Raw genomic sequence first — 25020 nt, 5'->3', positions numbered from 1 at the left:
GTTGGCCTGGATGAAATCCCATGCAATGATAGCGAAGGCATCGGGGCGTTATTTCATGTCTGCTGATTAGGGCGTTCAGTTCCTCCAGTGCCTGCCTGATGTTGACCAGAGGTAAAATGTACACCACGACCAGGATGACAGCAGAAAACTCCTTCAGCAAGATAATCTACGTGACTGCTAAATGTTCCAGGTCAGGAGAGCAGAAATGAGACAGAACCACTATGTCTGTGCACCACGATGAGTTATCATAAAGCATACCCCACCTCCTCTACCTTTAAAAGGCTCATCTGCCCTATCTATTCAGTGGATGGTGAAGGCCTCGGACTACAGCGTTGCATCTGAAATGGTGGGGGTGAGCCACGTTTTCATGAAGCCAGGTGCACAGCGTTCCCTAACGTACTGCAATCTTGCTCTGAGGCCTTCAATTTTATCTTCCAGAGGCTGTACGTTTGGCAGCAGGACAGTCGGGAGTGTGGGGTATAAAGCCACTGTGTTTCAATCATCAGGAAATCTGCAGATGCTGGAAATTCAAACAACACACACAAAATGCTGGTGGAACACAGCAGGCCAGGCAGCATCTATAAGGAGAAGCACTGTCGACGTTTCGGGCCGAGACCCTTCGTCAGGACTAACTGAAAGGAGAGATAGTAAGAGATTTGAAAGTAGCGGGGGGAGGGGGAAATGCAAAATGATAGGAGAAGACTAGAGGGGGTGGGATGAAGCTAAGAGCTGGAAAGATGATTGGCGAAATTGATACAGAGCTGGAGAAGGGAAAGGATCATGGGACGGGAGGCCTCGGGAGAAAGAAGGTGGAGGGGTGGGGGAAGCACCAGAAGGAAATGGAGAACAGGCAGAGTGATGGGCAGAGAGAGAGAGAAAAAAAAACAACTAAGTATGTCAGGGATGGGGTAAGAAGGGGAGGAGGGGCATTAATGGAAATTAGAGAAGTCAATTTCTAATTTCCGTTAATGCCCCTCTTCCCCTTCTTACCCCATCCCTGACATATTTAGTTGTTTGGTCAACAGTGCTTCTCCTTATAGATGCTGCCTGGCCAGCTGTGTTCCACCAGCATTTTGTGTGTGGTATTTCAATCATACCTGCAATCTAGCGCACCTTCCCCATTTCTGTTTTCTTAAAGAGGAATTGCACTTGCATCCTGAGTCTCTGTTCAGGGTCCGCTGATTTTGAGGATTGATAGATTTTTTAATTGTCTTAAAACAATGTTGCTTACTGAAGTACCCATATCTGAGGCTGAATTTCAGCTGTGATAGTCCTAAACAGGATCCTATTGGAGCTGAACACCAAAAGACAACGCTAATCAATGTAATCATGTCCAAAGTCAAAGTTTCAGGCTGAGACCCTTCATTAGAACTGGCCTGATGTGTAGTCTTCTGCTTAATCAGGGTGTAAGTTGGAACCAGAGCTGGAGGAGGCAGCCGGAGCTGGAGGTAGCAGCGTCCATGGTCTGGAGATGGTTGGCTGGAGATCGTAACCAGATCTGAGGTGGTGGGATACATGGCCTACAGGAGGCTGAGACCCAGGTCAGAGCCATGGCAACTTGCCAGCTTGTCCTCCTTTTCCTCATCCCACCTTCTTAGTCTGCCCCCTTCCTTTCCAGTCCTGATGAAGGGTCTCACCCCAAAACATCAACTGTTTGTTCCCCCGTCGATGCTGCCTGACTTGTTGAGTTTTTCAAGCATTGTGTGTGCGTGATGCAAAAGATTTTTATCATCGGTAGAATCTCTTATGTTTATAAAAGCCTACACAAGAGACTGTAGATGCTTGAATCTGTAGCAAAGGAGCTGTCAGATGAGCTCATTGGGTCATGCAGTGAGAATATGGTATTAAAGAGATTATCAATGGTTAGATTTAATGACAAGCAGGCTGCCAGTTCCAAATGGCCTACTCCTGCTCCTAGTTTTCAGTGTTTCTGTGTGAGACTATGTAGCTAAGTACTAGCACATGCCCATTAGAGGATTCTGATAAGCCAATGAGGAAGTATTTGTGTCTTTTAAAATACTGTTAGAGGAAAGCAGGCATGTTTTTAACATGGCTATAAGGAAATTTCTAGGCCTCTTTGTCTGAATTCCCTCTGACGCAATAGCAAATGCCTATGTTAAAAAAGATTTCAAGCATTTGTCGTAAAGGTAGACAACCTTTCTTGTCCTGGTCTATCTTTCTCAACCCGCCTGTCACGGTCAGCCACACTATCTTCTTCTAGCTTCAGTTTTGAAGTCACACTCCTACCCCTACCTCTCCAAGAGGACCACAACCTTGGCATGGTTTGGAGTCTTGCATGTCTCAATTACCCGGAAGGTTATGTTGGCTGGAGTCATGGCTTTATGCTTTGGCTCTTGGTGGGTCACCCATGCCAAGCAGGTCAAAAGGTAGAGGCCAGACTAAGAGTGGCCCACAGGTCCTCCAGGTTTGGAAGTTCACCTCAGGGCTCATAAACCTGACAAAATGTTAAGGAAACAGAAGTGAAGAATCCTTCATCTGTGTGCAATGATTCAAAGATGCCCATAGATAGAAGAGGGAAGCCAGAGGTCCATGAGCAAATAATCATTGGAGGATCAGAAGGGGAGAGGGTTAGTAGCTTTAAATTTCTGGGTGTCACTATCTCAGAAGACCTGTCCTGGACTCATCATATAAATATAATTGCAAAGATAGCATGACAATGCATCTATTTTCTCAGGAGCCTGCAGAGATTAGGCATGTCATTAAAAGCCTTTGCCAACTTCTATAAATGTGTACTGGAAAGAGTGCTGACTGGCTGCGTTATGGCCTGGTATGGGAACACCAATGCCTTTGAGTGAAAGATCAGACAAAAGGAAGTGGTCCGGCCTTGTACATCTTGGGTAAACCCCTCCACCATTGAGCACATCTATCTGAAACAGCATCCATCATCAAAGATCCTCACCGCCCAGGCCATGCTGTTGTTGTTGCCATTATGTACAAGGTACAAGTGCCTCAGGACTTGCACTACCAGGTTCAAGAACAGTTTCTACCCCTCAACCATCAGGCTCTTAAACAAAAGGTGATAACGACACTCATTTAAATACTCTTATCTTGTTATTTCATGTTTGTCATTTATTGGTATTGTAGCGGTGTGCTACACGCAGCGCTAAAATAACGACACGGAGTCGGTAAACTGCAGTTAAAGAAAGATTTTATTCGAACTTCACAGCCTTGCTTTAAAGCCTCTCTGATCCCGCCCTCCCCGGGCGCAGATGCTGTAGGGGGCACATACTCACAATCCCCCGCAGGCTTTTCCCTTTGTTGGTGAAGCAGACCTGGCGCCCTTTTGGGACTGGCCTTTGTGCCGGCGCGCTGGCTATTTGTGAGCTGGTTCGAGTGCGCTAGGAAGTGGGTCGCCACAGTGTCTGCATTTTCTCAGTTTGTTGTCCATTGATCCTGTTTGCAGATACTGTTCTATAGATTTGCTAAGTAGAAAAAGCAGAAAAATAATCTGAGGATTGTATGTGGTGACATGTATGTACTCTGATAATAAATTTTACTTTGAACGTTGACAGACAAAGATGGAGGACTTTCATGCTGCCCTAAATGCTAACTGGTGTAACAGGCAGTAAGTTAATCAGTAAGTTAACCTACCAGCCCCCACATCCTGGAATGTTGTTGTTCCTCTTAGCACCTTGTGGCACATTGGCCGGCAACGTTATGGCTTTTTCATTAGCATTTGTCTGTTTTTTAACGAGGCCGAGTTGCTAGCTTGATACCCAACCCAGCACGGTTGGAAAATGTGCAAGGAGCTGGCCAGGTTCAAAACTGGGACCACTCGCCTCGAAGTCTGGTGCGGATGCCACTGCTCCACTGGGATGTGGGAGGAAACTAAACCGCACAGGAAAAATCCACATGTCACAGGTAGAACATGCAGACTCAATAAAGGTAACATAGACATTGGAATCAAACACGTCATTGAAGCAGCACACCATTGTGTTGCTCAGTATCTTCTCATTCTGATCCCATACCGTCACCTCAAGCATCGATTTTTGGTTTTCTACATTTTACTAATATGCAGCTCCTTAACAACAGGATTCAAAAACACAGTGGTTGCAAGTTCCCACTCCACTGCAATGTACTAATGAACAACTGGTATACGTACTTTGTATATGTGCCGAAGTGTATATATGCACTTTGATAATAAATTTACTTTGAATTTTAGTTATAATTCCCACTCTCTTCTTTGAAACATTGCCATGGAATCTTTACTGTCAGCCTGAGAGAACAAATGGTTAATGGTGTTTAATTTGGATTAGTGTGAAGTGTTGCATTTTGGGAAGAAAAATCAGGGTAGGACTTTCACAATGAACTGTAGGGTCTCTCAGTGCAGAACAGAGGGATCAGTACCCTAAAGATGACATAATTGTCGATGGGATAGTGAAAAAAAGCTTTTGGCACACTGGTGCTTTGAGTATAGACATTGTGATGGACTGTTGCAGTTCTACAAGACAGTGGTGATGTCACACCGAGTATTATACTTGAAGATTCATGAGGATGTTGCTGGTACTGGAGGGATGGGCTTATAGTGAGAGGTTGGGCACACTAGGACTTCTTTTCCTCAAGGCAGGAGAATGGCGGATGATCTTACAGAAGGATATAAAATCATAAGGGTGGTAAATAGGATGAATGCACAGACTTTTTCATAAAAGAGAGGTGAAAGATTTAAATACCCGACGGACATCTTTTTACCACACGAGGGGTGGTAATGCATGGAAAGAGCTGCCAGAGAAAGTGGTTAAGGCAGGTTCAATAACAACTTAAAAAAAACATTTGGACAGGAAAGGTCAGAGAGAGCAAGGGCCTTGCACTGAACACCCACTTGGCCAAGATTCTCACTAATGGCATCTGGGAATACTGTTTACAGTGCCCTGAAACCAGTGTTTTTGTTTTGAAGATTAGATTTAGCACTATCTCAAGGATATTGCTGTCATTACCTACCAAAGTAACAACATTTTAAAAAAAAAGACTTCTTCGGAGGGCAGTGTATGTAAGCTTCTATTTTTAGTAATACAGTAGATGTATTCTCTGACTTTTGTATTCCATTGCCTTCGAAGGGTGGAATGCTGAGCAAGACTTTCCTGAACACTCATTTCAATTAATTTAAAAATAATTGAACGACTGGCATGGTTACGAAACAGCAATAATAACCAGAATACTTCCTTGTTGGAGTACAACTGATGTTGCTTTGCCGAGGAGCGTTACATTTTTGCATATTCGTTATGTATTTCCGGATTAGCGCAACGGGTCTGCACGACATCGCATTCAATCGATTAACAACGACAAACAGGCAGTAATTGTGAAACATGAAAGAAGATGACAAAAGCCTGTCATAGCAGGAAACATAGACCCGGTTGTTTTGAAGCGTTGGTGGACGGGGAGGAGATTTAGCAGGCGGCATTAATACTTAACATAATAGTTGTTGCCAGCACTGCCGCTGGCTAAACCCATTCTCTGCTCAAAAGTAGTCCATCAGCTGTGCTCAGTTTGCTGGTTACTATGGAATCATCATTGGCTATTTTCGTCACGTGACGCCTTTATATTAGTAACAATGTAGCATTTTAAAAGCACGTCATATCCGTAAACAAATAGGCAGAGTCCATAATCCCGATATCCCGAGAGAGGGGGGAGACTCAGGGAAAACAACTATTCCATAGGAACAGAAGACGGAATCCATGGGATCGGTACATCGGCTTATGAGGCAGCACGCAATTCAATTTAATATAAACGACCAACGAGTTCTCTATCTAGCTGGTGATACTGAACATTCAGAATCAGACAACTCAGTGACTGCACCACCCCTGTTGTTGTAATGGACACGCCGGCTCTCGGGTAATTCATAAGTAGTGGTGCGGCTGCTACCCCTCCAGCTGCTGGTGGAGCCCTTTAACTGTGGGTGACAAGTCCGTGTACCATCTTGCTGCTGGAGCCCTTTAACCGTGGGTGACAGCTGGAGCTGAGCAAGTCTGTGTTCGGGGCCGAGTACCACCCTGCTGCTGGAGCCCTTTAACTGTGAGTGACAGCTGGAGCTCAGCGAACTTGAGCCCGGGATTGTAAACAAACCCGTTTCACCCAATTCACCATCGTCCCATTGCTGTTCAAGTCCAACAAACGCATTGATCATCAGCGACGTCCAGACTCACTGTTCTCGAAGTGTATTGGTGCATAAGAAGTGCAACTTTGTGGATTGACGTTATTTTTTTTAAAAAAGCCATTCGGGCTCGGATCTGGCTTCTTGAGCTATATCTGTTTGGAAGGAAGGAGTTATTCAAATGCCTCTTCTCCTATTTACAGTAGGTAGACTAAAAAGTTCAATGGTTGACTTGTCCTTCCTGGGCTGCTTACATAGTTGTGGAGTTTTTTTTAAATCTATGCGAAGGGTTGGCAGATCATGTTGTGATCGCTCTGATCACGTGGTTGCTGGGCGACGTGAGAGGAGGTTTCAAACTGAACTTCAACTCTCTTGAGCGACCCATCTATGGCGATCATGCACCGAGTGCAAGAATAGCTTTCTAATTACTCACTAACTTTTACACTGTATACTCTGATGCTATTTACACCTCCGGCCCAGGAATTGTCGCTAGAATTCCGGTTTTACCTTCTATATGAAACACCCTTGTCTGTTGGGGCAGACGTCCTGGTGGAGTTGCAGCTGTCTGAATTTGTATTTTAAGTGTTAATCATAAAGGTCATTGTTGACCGCGTAAAAGTTCTTTTGTCTGAAACATAGAATCTGCAATTTAGGGCGAAGTGCTTTTGTTTTATTAGGACTATTTACAATCGTTTTGGTTAGGAGTTATTTCCAATTTCAGTAACATTTAACGATTTCAGTCCTATGTTTATATTTTTATATTATAAATTCTAATTGTCATATTCTTTTTCTGTAGTCTTGCAATTACACTCCATACCAGCGTTGGAGCTGCAGCACGTTCACGGGAAACGTGCGAGGTCACGTTTAGTTGTTATAAGCTGCAAAGCATAATTTGTTCACTAATTCCTGTGTTGATGAGAGGAAGTGCATGCAAATGTTTAATTCTCAGGCCTAATTCACCTTCTGCTCTTTTGAACCTTTGCTGTTGCATCAACTGTCAGCAAAGAGTTTGAGTTGCATACCTTGTTCAAAGGCTTATTTATTATCAATAAAAATAAAAGGTGGAACAATTACTTTCTCCAAAGACTGAATAACTCTTTGTTACATTAGTGGTGAAGTTTACTATGCCATAATGAGAATCACCACACTACGATCTTAATATTGTTTATCTTTTAAGTGGGTTTACTCAAGTCCTGCATGTGGTTTATTGTTTGCAATTATCTGTCAAAAGATAGGGCAGCTACTGACCTTTGATCAATAAGCGGTAAAATTCATTGTCTGGTTTCCTTTCGTCTCTACTTTTGTCCCAGCAACTCCAGTTTGTACAATTAGTCTCGCCCCCATGTGGTCTGGTGGAGAGAAATTTGCAGGGTGTTTACTTGGAATTAGAATTGGCTTATTTTTGTCAAATGTACCAAGTTTCAGTGAAAACCTTTCCTTGCATACTGTTCCTACAGATGAGATCCTTCCACAGTGCATTGAGTGAGAACCAGGTGAAACAATATCAGTGCGGATAATGTGTCACAGCTGCAAAGAAAGTGTAGAGCAAATAAACAGTAAATGCAGGCTCACAGTGAGATAGACAGAGGTTAGCAGTCCAACTTGGGAACTATTTAATGGTCTTAAAGCAGATTGGTAGAAGCAGTCCTTGAGCTTGATGGTGTATTTTCAGGCCTTTATGTTCTTCTGCCCGATGGGTGAGGACAGAAAGGAGAATGCCAGGGCTGGGTGAGGGGTTTGAATATGCTGGTTACTTTACTGATTCAGTGAGAAGTGCAGATGGCACCTTGGATACTAATTACTTTCCAGTAACCCTATTCATGTATGAACACAATTGTGATATCAACCTGGTTTAATTGAGAATACCTTCTAATTTGTTTTGATATTTTCAGGGTCACTGTTCAGTGACAATGTTTATGTCTGACGCATGGTGAAAATGCCATGGTAGATGAAATTTGGGAATATTTATTAATGAAGTTAAAATACAGGAACTGTGCTGCCTTAAACAAGAATTTGATTTGACAAAGCTTTTAAGGATGGTGAGATCTTCACCAATCAACCGTGGCCAATGAAGATACAAAAATCCCTGTTTGAATGCCAGAAGTTTCTTCCCTTGCTTCTCACAATGTCTTGAGATGCACCTTGTCTGTCCCCCAGGGATTCATCTACCTTTATGGCTCCAATGCCATATTTATGTTTGCTGATGACACCACTGTCATTGGCCGAATCAAAGTCGTGATGAATCAGCATAAAGGAGGGAGACTGAAAATCTGGCTGAATGGTGCCACAGCAAACTCTCCCTCAGTATCAGCAGGACCAAGGAGCTGATTATTGACTTCGGTAGGAGACTGGAGATCTGTGAGCCAGTCCTCATAGGGGGATCAGAGCTGGAGAGGGTCATTTTCTATTTCAGAGGATCTGTCCTGCATCCAGAATGTAAGTGCCGTTATGAATAAAACGTGGCAGCACTTCTACTTTCTTTGAAGTTTGCAAATATTCGGCACGTCATCTAAAACTCCAACAGACTTCTATAGAAGTGCAGTGGTATAGATGTAGAGTGGTTGCAGAATGGCCTGGTATGGAAACACCAATGTTCTTGCTTGTAAAAGCCTATAAAAAGTAGTGGATGTGACCCAGTTCATTGCTGATAAATCCCCCTCCCCATCACTAAGCACATCTACATGAGGCACTGTTGCTAGAAAGTAGCATCTGTCATCAGAGACCCCACCATCAAGACCATGCTCTCTTCTCACTGCTGCCATCAGGAAGGAGGTACAGGAACCTCAGGACCCACACCATCAGCTTCAGGAACTGTTATTACCCCTCAACCATCCGAGATGGTAACTCACTTACCCCTACAATGAACTGTTCCCACAAACTGTGGAGTCACTTTCAAGGACACTTCATCTCATGTTCCTGATATTTATTGCTTCTTTAACATAATTATTATTTTTCTTATATTTTTCTTGTTTCTTTGTTTTTACTTTGATAACAAGAAAATGAATCTCAGTATTGTATACAGTGACATATACGTATGTACTTTGATAATAAATTTACTTTGGCTTTGGAATTTGACCTTCAACACTGCCAATGCCGCCACTTTTGTAATGTCAATATGTAGTAGAGGATTGCTTGGCTTGATAGAGAGAAAATGAAATGCAGAGAGAAACCTAGAGTTGTACAATGCGACAGGATGAGGCCAGCTGCCAGGCTCACAGAAAACTGGAAAACTGAGCGAGTATCATTGTCAGACCCAGGAAAGGGGAGGAAGAATGGCTCATTGACCTGAAACTTTAACTCCTTTTATCTTTCCACCGATGCTGCCTGATTTGTTTCATGTTTCGAACACTGCATTTCAGATTTCCAGCATCTGTAGTTAAGTGTTCATAACCCTGATTAGGTTGTAAGTTAATGTAGTAAATTCAAAAATTGCCCCCACCCCGATAATTTCCATTTCTTTTGTTTACTAACTAGTTTTCAATTGACTAAAGTCAGGTACATAGATGAGATTCAAAGTACATTTATTATCCATGTATGTGTGCAGTACACAATCCTGAGATTCGTCTTCTCCACAGACAGCTGCGAAGCAAAGAAACACCATGGAATCCGTTCAAAGAAAAACATCAAAATGAACAAACGGCAACAAAAAACACAGAATATAAAACACAAAATTGAAGAAGTCCAGGCTCTGTTCAGCTCTGTGTTCTTTATATGCAGGATGCCCCAATTTAAAATTGCCCAAAGTAACAACAAAAGGGAGCAACCAGAAACACAGCATAAAGTGAACTACAGAGCCAAGTCTACAAACTGCGCTGATTAAAACTTGCTCCAGCACCATCCTCTGACAGCATTGGGGTGGGGATAAGAGAGGGAGAGACCATTTGAACACAAGGACCTTCCTTTGGGGGCAGCAAGGGAGAAGGAGAAAGAGGCCATCTCACAGAGGCATCTTCCTCAGGTAGCAGTGAGGAAGAAGCAGGTAGACAGTGCTGAACACTCGTTCACCTTCAGCACTCGACTCGCTGATTTGAATTTTCCTTGGTGCTTCAATTAGCAAGATTGGTGAGAAATGGAGTCAATCATGGGCTTGTGCCCCTTCCCGAGGCTTCTTGGCCTCCAGGCCGCATCTTTTGCCCAAAGCCTCACAGAACCCTTTGGAGACAGCAAAGCAGCAGATTGCTCCATCGGCCCGAAGACACACCACCAAAATGTAGATCACGGGCACTGAACAGTAGATTACAGGTTCCAGCAGTAGCAGTACCACATTCAAAAGAAAAAGATGTGAAAGAAGTCGTTTTGTGAGCATTCTGAAAATGTCACCCTTGGTAGCATTGTTTGCTGGTGTCATCCTCTTCCGTAGAGTAGTTGTATTCCATATTGTTGATTGGACGTACCATGAAAGTACTTTGATTTCAAAGCTTTTCCATTTTAGTTTTACAGACAATTGCAAATTGGTAATATGAATGGAAAGATAATTAAAAGCAGGCTGCAGTCAGCAATAAAGTTTTTTATTTCTTTATCAGACCGCTATTCATCAGCAAGCCCATGAGCTGTTAACATTACACAAAAATCTAATATTTCGAGGCAGCTTCAAACTGGGTTCCTATGTAATAATCTGTAATTGCCAAATTACACTTTGAATTCATTTCACCAATTAGCAGTTCACGCTGTGACTGTGTAACAGTGAGAATGCTGCAGTAGGAGATTCTGAATATTTTTCCCTTTTACTTTTACAGATAAGCACGATGGAAAATTAGTTTGATTGTCAAAAGAATATTGTTTGGCATTCTTGCTCTTATTGACTTGGCATTCAGTGTTTTTCCTGCGCATGACATAATTCCTGTCTTGTGTTCTAGCTCTGTTTATTCAGTTCAAAATTTGATGTGTTTGGGTTTATAATCTCTCATTTTGGCTGAGCAATGTACAATTACCTCTAGGCATCTGTCTCTTCCACACTGTTTGCTTTTGTTATTCCAAATGCGTCTTTGAATAACAGACCTTTATTTATTTAAAAAAACAACAAAATCCCAATTAATTGTGTTGAAGATGGTTCCAAGAACTTGTTTGGAGAAAATGGATTTTCATGTTAGTTCATTTTTATTTTACAGGGAAAAGATGCCTTTCAGTAATGAGAAACACTCCTCAAATGATGAATCATTGAACAGTGATGCTGAATCTTGTGATCGGTCGGATAGTGTCACTTCTTCCAGTGACTACGAATATGCTCGACAAAGCTTCAGTAGTGATTCTTCCAGTAAACCGAGCTCGCCAGCCTGTAGGTCTATATTTTTTTCCAAAAAAAATCAGTTGTAATCCATAATGAATATTGAATAATCCATAGTTAATAATAGTTCTGGTGAACATTCTTCATAATACTATTTTTTAAATTAGATTTGCTGTGCATCACATTTCAGTTATGTCCGTAACTGAATAGTTACGTCAAATGTAAGAGAATAATATCATGTGTGTAATAAGTTACGTAACAGATCTATAACTTATGTTCTTGCATTCCCACTGTTTGACAGGACTCTGCTATTTGGATTCAACACAATTAGTCTAGAGGGTTGGGATTATGATGCATCCAGAAACAGGAAATTTGAGTTATTTCACATTAAAAATATTAAAAGAGTAGTGAAGTAATGTTGGATTGTTTAGAGGATTTGTACTCTTCTGCCACTGTCACCACTGCTCTAAAGGAGTATAGGCCAAGAAACAATGTTTGTTTAAATCTTTTTAAAAATTATTTTTATTTATTTATTAAATTTTAGAAAATTACAAAGAATAAATGTGATGATAAAATAGTGAGAAAAATAATATTGGCCCTCCCCCCTTCCCTTAACCCTTATCTAAAGAAAGAAAAAAAAGAAGAGAACGATTGCCTGGATATCGGAGGATCCCCAAATGCTCCATGGAGTTCAAAATAATTTTAATATTTATTTTTACTTTCCCCAATTACTTCATAATTTTATCTTCAAAGGACCTATGTATTTAATCCTATCTTTTGTAAATATGGGAGCCAAATTTTCAAAAATATATCATATTCATTTCTTAGATTGTATGTAATTTTTTTCAAGTGGAATACAACTATGTATTTCATTATTCCAACAATCCATAGTTAAATATAAATCAGATTTCCAAGTAACTGCGATAACTTTTTTGGCTACTGCCAATGCAATTTTTATAAATTTTTTCTGATACTTATTCAATTTAAGTTTCAGTATTGTCCCTTCAATGTCTCCTAATAAAAATAATACTGGACTATGTGGGAGTTGTACTCCAATAACTTGTTCCAATAAAATTCTTAGATTTATCCAAAATGGTTGAATTTTAAAACAAGACTAAGTAGAATATAAAAAAGTACCAATTTCTTGGTTACATCGAAAACATTGGTCAGACATATTTGAATTTAATCTATTTATTTTCTGTGGTATGTATAATTGATGTAAAAATTTATATTGCATTAATCTAAGTTGAACATTTATTGTATTTCTCATACTATCAGAACATAATCTTGACCAGTTTTTTCCATCAATTTTAACATTCAAATCGGATACCCATTTTTGTCTTGAATTATGAATTCCTGATTTAATTGTCGATTTTTGAATCAAATTATACATACAAGATGTAAATTTTTTAATTTTTCCTTTTTGAATTAATATTTCTATTTCACTAGGTTTTGGCATCAACATTGTTTGTCCCAGCTTTTCTCGTAAATAAGCCTTTAATTGAAAATAACAGAAAAGAGTGTTATTTGATATTTTATATTTATTTTTTAATTAATCAATATACCTCCTTCAAAACAATCACCTATATATTTAATCCCCTTTTGGAACCAATTATGTAAAAGTTTATTATCCATTGTAAAAGAAATAAGCCTATTTTGAATTTAAGTTCTTTTTGCTAATAAAGATTTTTTTTATCTCATCGTCCTTATTTACCTTATTCCATAAATCAATCAAGTGTCTTAATATAGGAGATTCTTTTTTTTCCCGTATCCATTTGGATTCCCATTTATATATAAAATCTTGTGGTATATTTTCTCCTATCTTATCTAATTCTATTCTAATCCATGCCGGTTTAGAAGGAGGGAGCTCATGCCGAGGGAGCTGGATTCCCAATGTCTCAATCCTACGTCATCACGTGACGCCCCCTCTGTTTGTTTATACCTGAACAGTGTTTACATTGAAAGAATGCTATCTTAACACTAAAGTTAATTGATAATTTCCTTTATACTTTATCTCAACTGATTTGATTCCCCCTTGTATCTTAAGGTGGAAGGCCTATCCACATAGTTAACTACTCCGAAGTAGTTATGAACATCTAATGTAGATGTTGTAAAATTGTTTCAATTTGACCTAATGTGTCTATTATTCTGAGGATGCCATTACCTAGCTACTTATTATACTGGAAAGACTAGTGTGCTGTGTGTTACTAGAGGTTCCAGAGAGGACCTGGACCTGGGCTTTGACCATAATTTCCAGTTGGTTATGAAAAGGATTGCTGTGCTTTTGACTGTGAATTTGAAAATGTAATCAGTGAGCAGATTTAGTTTAAATAGAATTGAAATTTAAAATCATCAATAATTATAGATAAACTTTCATTCACTTTTGTTTCTTTGAACTTCAGCAGTTTTGTCAGGAATTTACAGTCCTGAGCCATTAAAACATAATGCTGAAAGTAGCAGAACTGAAGAGTTCAGAAAAAATATATAATAATTGGAGGAAAGATAATGAAAAATTAGGATTTATTTTCTGTTGCCCATTTATTATCAGGTTTGAAATACTGTCACCTCGTTCTGAAAAACTGTTTGCATCAAATCTTTTTTAAAATCATCAACATCTCTCTGGAACAGTCCACTGTCCCCATAGTCTTCAAGAAAGGTAACCTGCCTTAATGATGACTGTCCAAAGGAACCAATAATGAAGTGTTTGAGCAGCTGCTTAAGGGTCACATTAAATATCATCTTCCTGCTACGTTGAACCCTTTTCAATTCACTTATTGCTTAAATCAGTCCACTGACGATGTCATATCCTGTGCCCTCTAATGCGTCCATTTCCCACCTGGGAAATGGTGGGTCGTATGTCAGGATGCTGTCTATTGACTTCAGCCCGGCATTTAATACAATCATCCCTCAGAAGTTGGTGGGTAAACTGTCTTCGTTGGATCTCAATACCTCCCTCTGTAATTGGACCTTGGACTTCTTGACAGACCACAGTTAGAAGAAACATCTCTAGCTCTATCACATTGAGTAATGGTGCACACACCACCCCCACTGCCCCCCCCCCCCCAAGGGCCGGGTGCACAGCCTACTGTGGTTAACGATGCTGATACATGACTGTACTGTTAAATCCAGTTCAAACTAGATCACCAAGTTCAATGATGACACAACAGTAGTTGGCCTCATCAACAACAATGAGGAGACTGCGTATAGAGAGGAGGCAGAGCAATCGGTAAAATGGTGTAAGCACAACGACTTGAGGCAGCGTGGTTAGGGCTGAAGAGATGATTGTGGACTTTTTTGAAGGTCACTGCTTCAGAGAAGTGGCTTCTCTGTGGAGAGAGTTAGGAGAACCAAGTTTCTGGGATTGCATGTAACCAGCAATCTCAGCTGGTCTCTCAACATCACCTCTTCAGTCAAGGAAGCTCAGAGCATTTCCACTGAGGCAAGTGTGGCTCCCCCTCACCCCCAATACTAACCATTTTCTACAGAGAACCATTGAAAGTGTCGTAACCAGCTGTGTCACCATCTGGCATGGGAATTGCAAGGCATCCAGCTGCAAGTCCTCACAAAAGAGACCCTCAGGGGTGTCTCTTCCACTGATCTGAAACATTTATCAGCAGCTCTGCATTTGCAGGGCCCTTAGCATTGCTAAGAATCCCTGCCATCTCTTTGACCTCCTACTTATCAGGCAGAAGGTACCGTAGCGTTAGGTCAATAGGAAACGGCTTCTTCCCCCAGGTCATGAGACTACTGGAGTCCTTGCCACCAGCTGTCATCAGGTTTGAAGTGCCAGTAGAGTTATGCTGTTTACTTTTTAACTTATGTTTTAAGACCATAAGACAGAGGAGCAGAATTGGGCCAATTGGCCCATTGAGTCTGCTCCACCATTCAATCATGACTGATCCTTTTTTTCCCTCCTCAGCCCCACTCCCTGGCCTTCTTCCTGTTACCTTTTGATGCCATGTCCAATTAAGAACCTATCAAGCTTAAATGCACTCAATGCCTCCACAGCTGCTTGTAATAAATTCCACAAATTCACCACCCTCTGATGAAAGAAATTTTTTTGCATCTCTATTTTAAATGTTGCCCCTCTATCCTGAGGCTGTGCCGTCTTGTCCTAGACTCCCCCACCATGGGAAAGAGCCTTTCCACATCTACTCTGTCTAGGCCTTTCAATATTCAAAAGATTTCAATGAGGTCCCCCCTCAGCCTTCTAATTTCCAGCGAGTACGGACCCAGAGCTATCCGACATTCCTCGTATAATAACCCTTTCATTCCCCGAATCATCTTTTTTAACCTCAAATGCACCTTGTGCTAAATATCAATCTTCTGGAGTATATTTTACTATTTGGTAATTTATTTGTGCTAGTATTAATTTATGTATTGTGTGTGAGTTATATGTACTATACTGTGCACATTCCCTGGAGGAGTGTTGTTCCATTTGGATGTATACATGTATATGGTTTAATGGCAATAAACTTGCAATTTGATTCCAAGTTTGAAACCTGAATAAATGACTAAATAAGGTATTAAATCACTAAATAAATTATTCATTTTCCTCCTGTTTAATGTGTACTACTGAGTGGACAAATGTCTGCTTTAAAGTAAGTCAGTTGCTTAAATACAGTGCCTCTTTAGTTCAGCTTTAATTTTGTCATCAGAAGGGCATTTTGTACAATCTTGATGTGTCCTATTATCTTGCTGAAGGGAATCATTCATTTTGTGAAATATAAGAGCATTCTTCTGGCATTAATGATTGGTAATTGGGAGATGGATTAAACTTTGCTGCTTGGCTTGTCCCGGGTGTATTATAATCAGCGGAAAAATATTGTTGTGAGTATATGCTCGATGTGACATAAACTTCGCTCTCTGTTTCCATTGTGTACTCTATTTTGCAGGAAGCAGAACCTTTTGGATATGTTCAATAATGGTATTTACTGTTCTCCCAAGTGATCCAGTTTTGAGCAACTGATTAACACAAAAAGTATACACTTCTGTGCTTTTATGGGTATTTAATGTTTTCCTGAGTGAGACAGTTTTGAGCAACAGGTTAATATCAAAAGTATACTCATCTGTGCATTTATGAATGTCATCTTTTATGTTGTTGATTTCTGGTAAAATGTTATGAACTTGCGTGGGCAGATTTTGAAATAATTTCACGTGTATTTTGGAAATGTGTGTGGTTTCCATCATACATTCTTTTCCATCTTTAATGATGGATGTGAAGTTATTCATATTGGGCAGATGGAGTAAGGAATCTATTCATACATGGATTATATTTATGAAGTTTTTGTGCCTGTACTGAAAATTTGCTTGTATATTATGTTAAGGTTTTTTTAATTTTTATATTACAACAGCAAGCCCTCCGAAAATGGTTTCTTTTGACAATATGATAGAGACTGCAAATGGGTTGTCAAAGTTGACACTGGCTCATGAAATAGTTATGAATCACAATTTCCAAATGAAGTCAATTGATCTACCACCACAAAGGTAAGAAAAGTTTCCAACTTGGGATGGGGTGGTGAATATATAAGCACAAATGATATACATGTTGTACACGAGGAATAGAATGGACATTACTGTTCTCCAAACTGATTTTTGTTAAATTTAGAAGACATCTGTCACTCATGCCAGTATTGATACAGCTCTTTAGATACAGATGAGGTTTTGAGAGTCAGCACAGCTCATTGGCAATTTAGTCACTGTACCCCACTCCTTTGTTCCCAATTCAGTTCCTACAAAAATTGTCAGTTTTATAATGTAATAATTCAATAAATTCTAGTGAGAATATATCATTAAAATACAGCTGGCACTTTTAAAGGTCTTGAGCTCCGAAATGTCGCTATGTAATTTAACATTTGGTGGAGGGGATGGAACAGAACAATGAACTTTTCAATTACACCGAACAGATTAAAACAGTATTTGTTATGCCATATTGCTTTATAAACAAATTGCTGAATTATTAGCAGACCATGTAAATGATACTGCAGCGAATTCCCTGTCAAGAAGGCTAGATTTTCATCTTGGCACTGAAGGTTAATGCTTCTTTAAATACATTTAACCCCCTCAATAATGCATAATGTTCTGAAAAGCTTGTTATTATATGGTATTTCTAAACTAAAATAAGATGGTAGAGACAATTCTTGCCATCTAAGAAACATACATTGGGAATAGTCTGAAGCCTATTACCACAAGTGAGAGTCTCTGGCAGGCAAAATCTTAAGATGATACATTGACATCATTTTAAGGTGGTATAGTTTGCTAAAATCTCTTGACATTTAAGTTTGGGATGTGTTAATTTGCTTGCATTCAGCTTGCAATTGACTATGTAAGATAATGGCTTGTAGAAATGGCACCTTATATGCTTTGTGCAGCAAAAAGGCTATTTATAAAATTGAGTACAAATCTATATTTCTTGTAAAAATATGATCTGTTTGCTGGTGATAAATACTGTTGTACTTTGATTCGAATGAAGGCCTGTTGAGTTGTTCTTTGATCTCGGCAATTTACCTGCAAACATTTTGTCACCATGTGAAGAGGCATCATCAATAAGCTTTTAATTGTGATGTCCTTCAAATGCTGGGCTTTTATATACTAATCAGTCAGATGATTAGTTGTCATTACGGAAACTCAATTATGATGTAGGGAGAAGTCTCAACACTGATTGGCTGTGTGGTGAATTTCATGTATTGTGCTCTGGAATTTTGCCTGCATTGGCTCATAAATGAAGTCTGTCATTGATTCAATTCTTTTTATATTTCAAAAGATGATCAAGTATTAATAGTAGTAGAATACAGTTAGTTAATAAAATAAATCAGTTTGCTTCTTTTTGTTTAGATTTCCATAATGATACAATTCAGAAGATTAAAAATTAGGCATGAATAGGCAGACTGGAATTTTTCTGTCACTCTTTGAAAGCTTGAAAATAATAATCAAATGAAGATATGTCTTAATGATGCTTAAAATCCATGTTACCAGCCTTGGGCACTTTTATCTCCTGAATCTGTGCAGTAAGAAATTAATCACTCCATGTCACAAGGAAGATCACCCGGGATAGCAGGAGGAGATGCATCTCATTGTCTGAGCACCCAAAAGATCTTCATCTGCAAGTTAGTACATGATTGAATGGACCCCTCTGTATACATGTGCAAGGCCAGAAAAAGAGTTGTATCCTGACACAATATCTAACACCCACTACCCAACAGCAGTTCATTGACCACAAGACTAACTTGCTAGATCAGCGGTTCCTAAATTGTTTAGGGTTACTGCCCCCTTGGCTCCCAGAACACATTCCCAGTGCCCCCTCTTTTTCCAGCCATTACTTAAAAACAATAAAGAATTTTGATTAACGATGCACGGTGAAAGAAAATGCTATCAAGAGATGCCAAACTTGAAGTATAAGTTGAGCACCAAGAATCAAATTGGAATAGAAACTAAGGACTCTTGGTTAATGAGAGGCTGCTTTGGACTTTCTGGAATCCAGAGAATTGCTAAGAATTGCTACAAATCAGTGTAGATGTTTTGTCATTGATCTAGTTGCTTTCATTCTCATTTTCAAAGGTTCATTTTATCATCAAAGTATGCATGTACATTCCAACACTGATACTTGTCTACTCCAGACAGCCATGAAATCCAGAAAGACCATGGGTATTGAGGGAAGAAAAGACACCAACTCCCCTCCGACACGAAAAAAGAAAAGAAGCAAGACTCGGAGACCCCAAAATCCCCCTCCTTCCCTAAAGAAAAAAACAGCGACAGTAGCATCAAACCCCCAACCGCACCTCTTACACAGAAAAAATTAACAGATAATCCACTTGCCTATCAACTACAAGACAGAAGACACCAAAAAACTTAAGGAGACCAATCTATCGTACAGTCCAATAATCGCAAAGATCTCAGAATATTGGAATCATCTTTTCATCTCTATACAAGGAGAGTAGTTGCATGAACTCAGTCCTTCAGTAAAGAGTGGCCACCAGCCCGAGACCTAACACCGCCGATCTGGCTGCTGACCGTCTCTGTTGGGAGCCATCACTGCCCCCTCTGTATTCACTTCGATGCTTCAGTCTTCCTCGCCGCTTTGAGATGGAGTCGTTTGTGACTCCACACCTCATCTCTGGTCTTTTCCACAAGACAGCTTGTGTTCTTGGTCCTTTTCACGCCCCCCCCCCCCCCCCCCCATCGTCTCTATCTCCACGAGACAGCTCTCCAGCTGGATCCTTTGGACAAGTTCCAAGCAGCACATCACTGGCTCTAACAGTTTCCGTAACACAAACAAGACAAAAAAAACAAGCAGAAGGCATAGAAAAAGTGAGATAATCGGAGCAATTTGTTATCTGAAAGATGTCCGAGGAACCGCTGTTCGTTGGTGCCATCTTGACCAGAAGTTCAGGAAATTTATATTGATGCTAGATTTATTGGCAGACTTAATGCATTTGGGCCCTGTTTTGGTAGATTTGAAGTTATGACCTTCTGTTTGTTAATCTACTACCTGAGCCACTGTGTAGTTTCAATTTGTACCTGTAGGGGTTGATTAAGGCTGTTATTACAAGGAGAGTTGACTGTATTTGCAGCATGCTGGAGGCCACTGTCATTCCTTTATATAGATGCTTACACAAACGACCATTACTTGGTCTAAAGCCAACAGACACTAGAGATTAAATGTCTCCTCTTTATGACTAAACCTTTCTAAGTTTAGTCAGTAGATAAACATTCTCTCCAACATTCTTCTGATACGAGGGTGCTTAACAATAGACAGCAATCATTAGAATTAGATAAATAACAAAAAAACAGTATTTCCCCCTGTCTTGGGATTGATTACATCCAACAGCATTTTTCTGTTTATTTTTGGTTTGAATACCATTGGTAAAATTGTGCAGAATGCTGTCAAGATAATTGGTCCTGATCACAAGAGAATATTGAATTAATTACACTTGTGATTGAATCATCCTTAGAGATGTATCCTTCTAAATATATGCCATTTTCCGGGTCCTGCTGTAGCTTTTCCTTGCATCAGTGCACTTTCTCTCCTTGGAGTGTCTCTTAAGATAATAGCATTAATAAACTCGTTAATTTCATTAAATTTCACTTTGTTTTCACTTCAACACATTACCACAGGAAACTGACTGGGTACTGTTATTACTACTACCAATTATTCTTTAAAGTGACTGACCAGCTTCACACAAATCTTGAATAATAAAAAGTAATGTATGGTGTATAGGAAGGTGAAATTGATGGTGGATTCCTGTGTAAACGGGAATGTGTGATTGACATTACCGATTAATTGCCTTGGAATCTAATCAAATTTAATTGATGTGAAATGTTAAATCTTTCCCATTGTTTCACACACAATGTATCTATGTTTCATCTATGCTTTTAATGTATTTTTTTCTTTGTAAGTCAATTCCAGTTCATTTCTCCTGCAGCATTTTAGCAAGTCTAGGTCAGATCAAGTCTTGTGTTGTAAAATTGAAACTTTTTTTTAAGTGAACCTCTTATGATAAAGGAAAATAATATAATTCAAATTGAAAATTGCTTGCCATCCCTGTAAGTGTGTTGTCTACATTACCAAGAACTTGCTTTATACCAGTACTTCCTAGTTACCTGCCATTTAGTAAAGTCTGTGTTTCTGTCTTCCCTTCAGTGAATAACTTCTTACCTTAAAACAGGGTAAACCACCTTGTCACTCACTCAGACTGACATCTCCTTTTGCAGACTCTGTCTTCCTAGGAACTCCCTTTGCCACAGAACTTTAATTCATCAATAAACCTCAAATTGCAACATTCCTATCTTTCCATTATCTTTTATTAGAGAAACAACACAGTAACAGGCTTTACTAGCACAATGAGTTTTGCTGCCTAAATGCACCCATGTGAACATGAGGGAGGAAACCCATACGGGTTTCACAGGGAGAATGTATTTGAACCTGGGTCACTGGCGTTGTAATAGTGTTATACTACAGTGCCTTCTTTAATATGGATTTTTAAAAATTATTCATTCAATGGCTGCGGCTGATCTAGCACTTAACTGCCCTCGTGAAGGCAGAGGTGAACTGCAAAGCTTGCTGACTTAGTACATCCAAACTGCTGTTATGGAGCCAGTTCCAGGACCTAGGAAAGGGGCGGTAATATATTTTCAAATCGGGATGATGTGCTGCTCAGAATGAGACTTGGGTGGTGGTGTTCTCGTGCTGTTTGGGTTCCCAGCCTCTGAACAGCTCTTGCAGCCACATTGAGTATATGGCTACTTCGGTTCAGTCCTGGTCAATAATAGCCCTATGGATATTAAATAGTTTGGGTTACGCTGATGACAAGGCCATTGAGTTTCAGGTGGGGGGTTGTGTTAGCTGAAATTTCTCTTCGTTAGATGAGCCCTTCTGGTTTAAGGTGGCACTGGTGAACATGACTTCTGGCTGGTGGCTAACAAAACAAGGAAAACCACTAAATACTGTTAATTACCGGTAAACTATCATTGCAGGCAATGCTGGAAGAACTCAGCAGGCCAGCCAACATCTATGGAGAAGAGTACAGTCAATGTTTTGGACTGAGACACAACTGGAGAAAAAAGATGAGGAGTAGAGTTTAAAGGGGAGAGAAGCACAAGGTGATAGGTGAAACCTGAAGGGGGGGGGGGGGTGGTGGTGAGACATGAAGTAAACAGCTGGGAAGTTGATTGGTGAAAGAGATCCAGGGCTGGAGAATGGGAAGTCCTGATAGGGTAAGTCAGAAGGTCATAGAAGAAAGAAAAAGGAGGAGGAGCATCAGAGGGAGGAGATGAGCAGGCAAGGAGATAAGGTGAGAGAGGGAAAATGGGATGTGGAATAGAGAAGTTCAGAATTTTGAGAAATAGATGTTCATGCCATCGGGTTGGAGGCTACCCAAACAGAATATAAGATGTTGCTCCTCCAACGAGTGTGGCCTCATCGTGACAGTAGAGGAGGCCATGGATGGACATGTCAGAAAGGGAATGGGTAATGGAATTAAAATGGGTGGCCACTGGGAGATCCCACTTTTTCTGGCAGATGGAACGTAGTGAAGCAGTCTCCCAATCTGCATCGGGTCTCACTGAAATACAAGAGGCCACACAGGGAGCACCAGATACCAGAAGTGTCACCTCACCTGGAAGGACTGTTTAGGGCCCTGAATGGTAGTGACGGAGGAAGTGTCGTGGCAGGTGTAGTGCTTGTTCCACTTCCAAGGATAAGTGCAAGAAAGGAAATCAGTTGGAAGGGACCTAAGGAAAAGCGAGTTGCATGGGGAGCAATCCTGCAGAAGGTGGGGTGAGGGAATGTGCTTGGTGGTGGGATCCTGTTGTGGAGATGGTAGAAGTTCTGGAGAATTATGTGCAGGACACAGAGACTGGTGGCATGGTAGGTGAGGACTAGAGGAATCCTAACCCTGGTAGGGTGGTGAGAGGTTGTGGTGAGGGCAGACGTGCACAAAATAGAAGAGATGTGGTTGAGGGCAGTCTTGATGGTGAAGGAAGGGAAGCCTCTTTGAAGAAGGAGGACACCTCCTTCATTCTGGAATGAAAAGCCTCATCCAGATCTTCATTCCAGTGGAAGGTTGGAATCATAATGTTTGGCCTGTGTCCCTTGTTTCCATATTTGATCAAATGCTGCCTTAATGTTAAGGACAGCTATTCTAACTTCACCTTGGAAATTCAACTCTTCTGTCCGTGTTTGGATTTGTCCTTATTCCGGATGAAACACACTCAGGCAATTTTGCAAATTGTAGCAGTCATGGTACAGCTTGGCCAAGGCCATGGGAAGTTCTGGAGCATAAGTTTTCAGAATGATTGATGGAGTGTTGTTAGGCCTCAGCATTTGATCTATCCAAAGCCTTTGACAAAAGAGCCAAATGATCCTTATCAATCAATACATCATCCAATTGTGAATACCTACCAACCTGAAAAACATTTATTGCATTCTGTTTGCAGCCTTTAAAACTGTCCTTATCCATTCCAGTATGGTTACATTCCCACACCCTGACCTTTTGTTAAATGCCTTTTGAATATTTAGATATATGACAGTTATTGATTTCCCCAATGTTAGTGGTAGTCCTTCAGATTCGAAGAAGACACGCTGTTGTGCAGTTCTTCTGTGGACACGGAGGTGGCTCTGCAGTGCCAGTCTGGAAGTGCAGAGTCTAGCACAATGGGGGCACCAGAAGTCCATTGTTGTAATAACTGTGGCTGCTGTTCTGTGATGCTGCTCACGGTTTTCCATCAGTTTTTGGCAGCGCCTGTCTTCAAAACTGGTGTAGGCTTCATAGCACAGGGCTCGCCAGCGGGTTCTGTCAGCAGCTGCAGCTTCTAGTTCCCTTGGCTGGATGTCACAGTAGGGTAGGGTTTCCTTCACAGCATCTTTGGAGTGCTTGCGTGGACGACCTTGAGTTCTTTCTGGTCTCCAGTTCACCATAGAGCAGTTGGCGAGGCATACGGTGGTCGTCCATTCTGATGAAGTGTCCCACCCGCCGCATCTGGGCTCTGTGATTAGGGACTCAATGTTGGTGGACTCCACACGATCCAAGACCTCCAGGTTGGAGGAGACACGATCTTGCCAACGAATGCCAAGGATGGAGCGGAGGGCGCGCATGTGAAATTTCTCCAGTTGTTTGATGTGTCGTCGGTACAGAGTCCAGGTCTCACATCCATATAGGAAAGAAGGGATGACCACAGCTCTGTAGACTTTCAGCTTTGTGGAGATGTGGACGTTGTGTTGATTGAGCAGCTTCCCCAGAGCCTGGCTGGCCTTGCTGATCCTGGAGTCAATTTCTTTGTCCAAAGACCCATCAGTCGAGATGATGCTTCCCAAGTATTTAAAGCTGTTTACATTTGTCAGCTGGGTGTCATCAACAGTGATTTCTGTTTCTATGGGGTTGGTGTTTGGCACAGGCGGGTAAAGTATTTCAGTCTTGTTCAGACTGATAGTCAGGCCAAAGGGTGTAGCAGCGTCTGAGAATTTGTTCAGCATCAACTGTAGATCATTGTCTTTGTGCGCCAGGAGCGCACAGTCATCGGCAAAGAGGGTTTCTTACATAACTGTATGGAGGCACTTCATCCGTGCGTTCAAGCGGCGAAGGTCAAAGAGTGAGATGTCCAGTCGGTACCTGATGTACACTCCCTCCTTCAGACCTTGGACAGCACGTGACAACATGCAAGCGAAGAACAGATTGAACAGGACTGGGCTAGTACACAGCCTGCTTCAGCCCATTGGAAATGGCATATGCAGCTGACGTATCACCATTGCAAAGGACCTGTCCTGTCATTCCGCCGTGGAGCAGCTGAATCATCTCCAAGAATTTCCTCAGGCATCTGTAATGTCTCAAGATGATCCAGAGAGCCTCCCTGTTTACAGTGTCAAATGCCTTTGTCAGGTCAGTGAAGACAGTAAAGAGGCTTGTTCTGCTCGATGCACTTCTCCTGGACTTGCCTCACGGCAAATATCATGTCTACTGTAGTCCGTTCTGGCCGAAAGCCACACTGCGCCTCTGGGAGGTTCCTTTCCGAGACAGTGACAAGTCTGTTCAGGAGAATGCGGGCAAAAATCTTGCCTGTGATGGACAGCAATGAGATACCCCTGTAATTTCTGCAGTCTGATTTGCTTCCCTTGTTTTTGTAGAGAGCCACGATGAGGGCATCGCGTAAGTTGCGAGGCATCTCCTCTGTGCTCCAGATGTCTTCCAGGATG

General features: G+C 41.0%; 1 protein-coding gene across 2 annotated transcripts in view; it reads left to right on the top strand.

The window, feature by feature from the left end:
- Nucleotides 1–5838: 5838 nt before the first annotated feature.
- Nucleotides 5839–25020, top strand: part of tcp11l2 (t-complex 11, testis-specific-like 2) — a 37809-nt gene continuing 18627 nt past the window's right edge. The window contains exons 1-3 of one of the 2 annotated variants that reach the window (XM_059987527.1): nucleotides 5839–6030; nucleotides 11218–11384; nucleotides 16688–16820. In XM_059987527.1, the coding sequence (XP_059843510.1) occupies nucleotides 11225–11384; nucleotides 16688–16820 (293 nt within the window). In that variant the 5' untranslated portion in view covers nucleotides 5839–6030; nucleotides 11218–11224. Of the gene's footprint in view, nucleotides 6312–11217; nucleotides 11385–16687; nucleotides 16821–25020 lie in introns of both variants that reach the window. The other variant, XM_059987526.1, reaches the window with a different exon arrangement.

This window comes from Hypanus sabinus, chromosome 13 (genome assembly GCF_030144855.1).
Source record: "Hypanus sabinus isolate sHypSab1 chromosome 13, sHypSab1.hap1, whole genome shotgun sequence".
Taxonomy (NCBI): Eukaryota; Metazoa; Chordata; class Chondrichthyes; order Myliobatiformes; family Dasyatidae; genus Hypanus; species Hypanus sabinus.
This window is presented reverse-complemented; position numbering and strand designations above follow the sequence as displayed.